The sequence below is a fragment of the Coturnix japonica genome, chromosome 3 (assembly GCF_001577835.2).
Source record: "Coturnix japonica isolate 7356 chromosome 3, Coturnix japonica 2.1, whole genome shotgun sequence".
NCBI classification, from domain to species: Eukaryota; Metazoa; Chordata; class Aves; order Galliformes; family Phasianidae; genus Coturnix; species Coturnix japonica.
In genome coordinates this window covers 82,320,686-82,328,017 of record NC_029518.1, presented here as the reverse complement: position 1 = coordinate 82,328,017, position 7,332 = coordinate 82,320,686, and the positions used below count along the sequence as shown (strand labels likewise).

The window sequence follows — 7,332 nt, the reverse complement described above, 5'->3', positions numbered from 1 at the left end:
CTAACCAAACTTTAGCTATGATTTTTCACAGCATGAGTAAACTCAAACATTTTGTACATTAAGATATAAAAAAGACTGGTTTTTATTTGACATGAGTTTTTTTGTGGTCAAGGATCATATCCTCAAAACCTTCCTCCAGATGCTATCTGATCTTCAAATCAATTAACTACCATTTTTTCTTCCTGTTAAGTCTACCAGGCACATAAATTCATATTGTGTGGCAAGCTACCCATTTCTTGGGTAGTAGAAGCTTTATCAGGCTAGGACAGATCTCTGTATAATTTGTCTGCAGTGCATAACCCAGGAGTTCTTAGAAATTTTTACCAGGTCAAAAACTGCACTGCAAAGAGGGGGAGGTAAAAACAATTCTTCATCATCTATTTTCAAGAGCCGATTGCCTGTTGTAACTTTCTTGATGATTTGTTAACATCCCCAGGCTAAGGAAACTATTTGAGCTGAGCATATCCAGCTCTATTTGATGTAAGAGGGAAAATAACCACTATCCATTATGTTTTGGGGACTTCTTGGTGAAAATTAAGCATTTAAAAAGGAGCTGATATAAATAATCTGCACAGCTTCCCAAGATTTCTCTTATGAAACCTAATATAAGTATTTATGTTCTTCAGGACAAAAGTAAGATGCTTAAGTATTTATCTTGCCTTTGTGTTTCTTAGGGATTAAAGACGGCTCTACTTATCTTGCTGCACCCCATGGATCATAATAGCAAATTCTTACCTATCCTACCTTATCTTCACGGGCTGTGAGCACACAACTTGATGATGAATTTTCTACCAACCAGTAGAACACATCTGAAAGTTAAGCACCATGAAACTGAGCCCAAGTTGACCCGTGGATGAAGCTCCAAGTACATTCACATTTCTATATTATTACTACACATGGCTATATTTAAAAAATTATACACTTGTACAAACATACATGTTTAGGAGTATCTTCTGCTTCGTTACATCATATACACAATCACTTACCCAGAACTAACCACAAGGAACATGTCAGCCAGCAGTTGGCTTTTTGTCTGTCACAGTGAGGTCCAAACTGCAACACTGCTCTTTGGTCAAACACATTTTGTGTTAAGTCTGTGATCTACGAGTTTTCAAAACTCTAATACTAGTTTACTGTTGACTATACGACACAGAAAGTCTTATGAAATAGATCCATAAAACACTTATTGTGTAAATTCTTTTTTCGTGTGCGTGCATTAAAGACACATGCTTAAAACTAATTTATTTTCCTTGTTAAAAGGCAGTGTTCTGCAGAAAACCTCTTTCTCTGACCCCTGTTCTCTCAAGCTTTAAACCATATACATTCAGGCTCCTGTGCTTTCAAGTTAGTAATCACCCTAAAGCATGTACAGTGTATTTGGTGTAGTTTCTTGGAGTTTGAAATTAAAATCAGCTTTAAAAAATGAATTTTCCATCTTTAGCAAGAAAGATGGATAGGAAGCTCTCACATGTGGTACTGTTTAGGAGAGCTAGCAGATGCCAGCTGGAAGACAAATACTTTTGTTGCTTATGGGAGCAGCTGAATGTGGCTCTTAAATGATTTTGTGTCCTCAACAATCAGAAAATATTTTATATCAAAATTAAATACATTGTGTTACTTTTCTGAATAGGGGGGAAAAAAACAATTTTCAAAAGCTGACATTGCAGCTTGGCAATACTGAAAAAGCAAACAATAGTTCGCTTGTGTGGTGCATACAGAAGATGGTTTGGAATAAGAGGTTAAATTCATGATTCCCTGTCAAATAATGCCTCAATATCTTCTTTGATAATGTCAGTGATTGTAGCTTATTTTAGTGTCAGAATGAAAGTCAGATCATTCTGAGAGACGCAAACTTTTAACAACAAGGTATATTACAAAATATTACCTGAAGGATAGGTTGTGAAAATGAGAAAGAATGCAAGGACATACACATATCTTAAGTTTCTTCCAAAAGCAAATGGCAAACATAATTCTACCACACACTTGAAACCTGAATCACTATTTCCTAAGCTGCCAAAAAGGAAATCAAATACTTAAATCCTTTGCATTAGTATATAGTAAAGTAAATAAATGAAATTGTTTCGAATTTCAGGTTTTGATTACGAAAACAATACAGATTGTTATGTACGTAAGCATTTTCATGTCAGTAGCACTAAGTACATCTAGGTGCTTTCAGAACCAGCCCTCAGACATCAGAACCGGAAATACCTCTGGTTCCATGTGATCCATCACTCACACAGAAGATGCAAGCTTGTGGGCAAATAAGTTATTTTCTTATAAAATAACTAAAAGATCTGGGATATGAAGTACTATTTTAAAATCTGAATGATAAGTGTAGGATAACAGGAGGTAGGTCCTATACCGCCGCACAACATCCAAAAATTTTTGCCAGGTTACATCATGCTTGGAAACCCAGAGTGGCCCGATGAAGATTCTGCTGAACAATCCAAAGTAATGAAAAATCACCACCTGAAATTATGAAGTGTAAAATCAAACAGAAGAAGAACGTTTGGAAGAACAGGTCACACAAAAGCTGAAAATCTAAAATTAAATATTTAATTAGAACTCTGAGTTTGCTTTCAAGGTAGGTGGAATTGCACAGGCTATATTACAATCTCTTATAGTTTCTTCTCTCTCTTTTTTTTTTCTCTTTTTTTTTTTTTTTTTTTCCCCCAAAGAGAATACTGTTTATTTTTAACAGGCCACTTTAATATTAATACATGTGTAATAGGATCCAAACTGAAAATCTGCTAAAGATGGTAAATTTTACATTATTGGGAAAATTACAATTTGTTTTGTATTGTAAAAACATTTATTTTTAACAATTTACCTACATTAATCAAAAAAGTACAGCATATTTAATAATTTTACAAATCCTTCATAAAAAATATATCTCTGTACAAAAAGTTCTTTTGCACCTACTTCATGTCACAGCAGCATGTAGTGAAATGCAGGATGAAATACTGGGAATGAAAATTAGATTGACTTGATCATAATGCCAGCGTTCTTTCCCAATCCCCCCCACCCGCACCCTCCCACCTATTTGTTGTGTTGTTTTTTTCTCTCTCTCTTTTTTTTTTTTTTTTTTTTTTTTTTAATAACAGCCTTTATTTGTTTACAAAATATTTTACACAAGAAAAAAAATTATTGCAGCTAGCCTGGAGAAAGGCAAGATGTGTGATACAAGCAGCAGTTTTTAACAGCTTTGAAGCACATAACCTGTTTTTTAAAAAAAAATAGATAGCATGTCTTATTAGCCCATCTTAATGATCTAGTCAACACTTGGGGAAAAGTCTTCTGCATATATCTCAGATTTCCTGGCTGACATTATCTGGCCACCATACAACATGTTAAGAGTCTTTTTCTGATGAAGCACCATACACAGCCCTCTGTAAAACAACTTCAGGAGAAAGAGTTCCAACCCGAACAGAAGACTCAAACACATGGAGAAGGAGAGGTATTTGAGGGTAGTGGATAGAACTGATAGAACCATGAGACCTTTCCTTTTACAGGTTCAAGTCTAAAGCTTCTGTTTAAGCAATGCTCCCAACAGACTGCTTGGAATGATTTGTCAGTGTGCTCCGATTCTGAGCATCTCTTATCAGAGAACACTCAGTTAGGAAAAAACATTCTGGAATAACTTCCTAAAAATGTAACACCGGGTAAAGAATGCAGAGAATCTGAGAATGAAAGAATAAAAAAAGAAAAAAAGAAAAACCAAACCAAAGAATTTAACAACTATCTTTCTGTGAACTTTCCTTCAATGCATTCCTCAGTGGTTATAATGACATAGTTCACTTAAGAATACATTTACAGAAAATATCAATAGGTAGAATTTTGCACCTCTTTTCAATATTCCCTTTTTTTTTTTCCTTTTACTTTTTTCCTTTTTGTCTTCTGCCATCACTACTGCAGAAAGACTTCCAAAGCAGCAGCAATGATTTTGAACACCTGCCAAAAACTTTAATCTCTCAGCAGCTTCCCTCCCTGGCCCGTTGTTTCTAAGGAAGATAATCGTTTGCAGAGTAGCTCCCTGTACATAGGGTGAGATCACAACAATTTTGATATGATTACTTTGTTCTTTCTCAAGAAAGGTGAAGGGGTCTGAGATATGACAGATAAATGAAACTTACTTCAGAAACAAACAAAAAAGAAAGCCAAAAACTATTATAAAATGAAGAAGGAACTTACTGAAAAGGATTATTTATTAAATTCACTTTAAAACTTCTTGCTCATAAGAAGAACATAATATCTGGAGGTCCTACAATGCTGTGTTATATTGCTGGTATTTTTCATCTAACAGATGTAGAGTCGTTGAACTGACCAAGGGTTGGTTATCCTTGGATGTTTCTTTCTGTTCCGCAAATTACTTGAAAATCAGTTATTAGACTTGCACTTCCTTTTTTGTTTGTGTAACAGCCAGAACCACACACACATGGAGTTCACAAATATTTGTCTCCATTTTTACAGAGCAACAGGACATTAAGACACTTTGAAATTTAGAAAATTTAAAAAAAAAACAAAACAACTTAAACTTGAATTTAATAGAAAAGCAACGCAACTTCCTTTTTCCAAACTCAGTGTGTAGGAATAAAATCAAATTTTAGTTCGCTGTCTTCTGTAACTTCCTAAGTTTAAGATTTAATTAATTTTCTCATTGGCGTCTTTTTTTGTATGTTTTCATTCAGTACAACTTCTAAGAAAATGTTAATGATTTACTTAACCATCTCTATTTAGAAATTTAGAAATGTTAAACTTTCTCTGTCAAACTGAGTATAAAAGCAATAAGCAATAATCAAGAAAACAAACAAACAAACAACAAAATCCAGAAGGCAAAGAGATGGTTGCACGCTTCTTTGCTCAAAGTAGAAACTGAATAACAGCTTGATATAGATAGTTTACGCTGGGTATACATATGCTACTATAATGTGTTTTAGTTCCATGTAACATGAGAAAATGATGTCATTCTTTCAGGAAAAGAATGAAAAAAAAATGCAAAAGGGAAGACTGTATTATGAGCACTGGCTCATAGGCTTTATGAGCTATCTAAAATAAATTACTATTCACATTTTTACATGGCAAGCAGCAATAGCTGCTAACCCCCCTGCTGTTAAATAGTGTAACACTGACAATTGGTAATTGATGACGGATTTCAGAAGGAAACAATCATACTGCCAATGAAAATTTCCTAGAAATGGGCTCTTGTTCTGGCTGAAAGTCTCCATTGACTTTTAATCATGGTTAGAAATAAATTTAGTTGAACTCTGACAAAAGGTACATTATCCTCTTTTGCACAAGATTTTAACTGGTGCTAAGCATGGGGCTAATAATTTAACATTCCAAGAAAATTTACTGTGGAACGTTTTTGCTTGACAAAAGGTGAGTGAATGTCTATATACAATGAACAGTAGAAACCCTGTATATTTTTACCAGTATCTTAATCAGTCATCCACAACGCTCTAGTGCAAAAAAATTGTGCATTAACATTTTGCAATATAACGGCTGATTGGGAAATTGGCAAACTGCCCTATGTATGAGACACACTGTAAGTTTCTTTGCTTTTCGCAAGATTTCAATGGTAAAGCATTTGCAGGTGTATGCAACCTCAAGGAAGGTTGTCTTCTCCTTCAAGAGAGCTTTATTTCTTCATTTATTCCTGTTCTTGGGGAAAATCTGTGGTGCTATCATTAGTCACAGTACTCAAAGGATTTATCCAGGTGCCCAGAAGAATGCATTGAAAGGCATCCAGCCATATACAAATATGGAAGTCTGAGGCATTAAATATGACTAATTGACGTGACTTGGCAGTCTTCCTTAAAGTGTGCCTTGAGTTGAAGCAGACGCAGCCAGGCATTTTATTCCAACTTCAGGTGAAAAAATATTCCTTCTCTGATCCCCAGAAGACTGACACATTTTTACCAGAAAATTTAGCTGCATGTAGGCTCACAGAAGATGTTAAAGATTACAGCAGCAAAGCCAAGAGAAGAAGGGAAACTGGTATATGGCACCAAAGGAATTACTGCTTGTCCATCAGAGGTATGGCTATGAATCAGTCATATTGGGCACTGTAGGCTATACCACTGTACAAACTGTGTTCAGAGTCGTATCAAACCTCACAGCCTTTGCCTCTGTGGGTTTTAAGTTTGTGTCATACATAGGATTTTCAAATGAAGCCTGTCCATTGCTGTTTTCATGTCCAGCATATCCATTGTACTGTACTTTTGGTCTTGTTCTGGAAAGAAAGGCAAGAAATGGCCATTAGTAAACAATAAAAATTCTACTATTACTGCAGGTTTTATCTTTAATGTTTTCATCCTTTCAATATAAGCTGCATAGCTCTGTCTAGCATAGATAAAGAGAGATCTATAAAGGATGTTATCAAGACTTAAAAAGTAAGATAAATCTGTCAGGAAGTTGTTCTTAGAACATGAAGAATACAAATCCTTAATGGGCACACCAATACCACCAAAGCACCGAGACAGCACAGGCATAATACAGGTATGCATTTTCCCTATATAAAATCTGTCAACAGAATGACAACTTGATAGCCCGTTAGTGCCAAAATTGGCAGGCAGAAAGAAAGCAATGTGCAGCAAGAGAAAAAAGTACCTTGTGAACTGATAACATTTAGAATGTTTTTGTTTTTTGTCAGTAGCAACAATTATGATGGTTTCTGATGACATTTTCATTTTTAGAGTGCTATACTCTGACCATAAAAGAATCTTTCCATAAGTGGAAATATTTATTCTACTCAGTGCAAAGTCAGTCTGCGCAGCTTCAGTGAGGCAACAATAGACAGTAAACATACAGAAAAATGCATGCTGTTAGTGGTAGTACCCTTCAGATAAGGGATGCTAATTTTGGTTATTCCATTTCTCTGGCATAGTATACGTGCTTAGCTCCACACATACGTGCAGCAATAAACAGTACTAGACACCTCAGCAAAGACCGTATATATCCGAACATCTGTAATCTGATTGGCCAAATTCTGTCTAATGTTTACAGTTATTTTGATACTTATAGACTGAAGGATTCAAATAATTATCTACTCTTCCATTCTTAATTTTATTTTACCACTATGTAGAACATATCAGAACTTCAGGGATGTTCATATTTTTATGCAAAGTTTTGTTAGAATATATCAAGCCAATAATTAAATAAAAAAATGAAGTAGAATTATTCAGATTTCCCAATTTTATCATTTCAGTAACTGAAATAGGGCCGGAAAATCAATGAAGGAGGAAAAAAAAAAAAAGAAAGAAAGAAAGAAAAAAGAAAAAAGGATGCTTATTGCTTAATTAATGTTAAACAATTTAGCAAAGAATCTCAAGA

General features: G+C 34.7%; 1 protein-coding gene across 1 annotated transcript in view; it reads right to left on the bottom strand.

Annotated features, from left to right (window-relative positions):
- Positions 1-2,565: 2,565 nt before the first annotated feature.
- CSMD1 (CUB and Sushi multiple domains 1) overlaps positions 2,566-7,332 on the bottom strand; it is an 883,217-nt gene continuing 878,450 nt past the window's right edge. Inside the window, exon 70 of the mRNA XM_015859302.2 lies at positions 2,566-6,232. Coding sequence (XP_015714788.1) covers positions 6,073-6,232 — 160 coding nt within the window. The 3' untranslated portion in view covers positions 2,566-6,072. The remainder of the gene's footprint in view (positions 6,233-7,332) is intronic.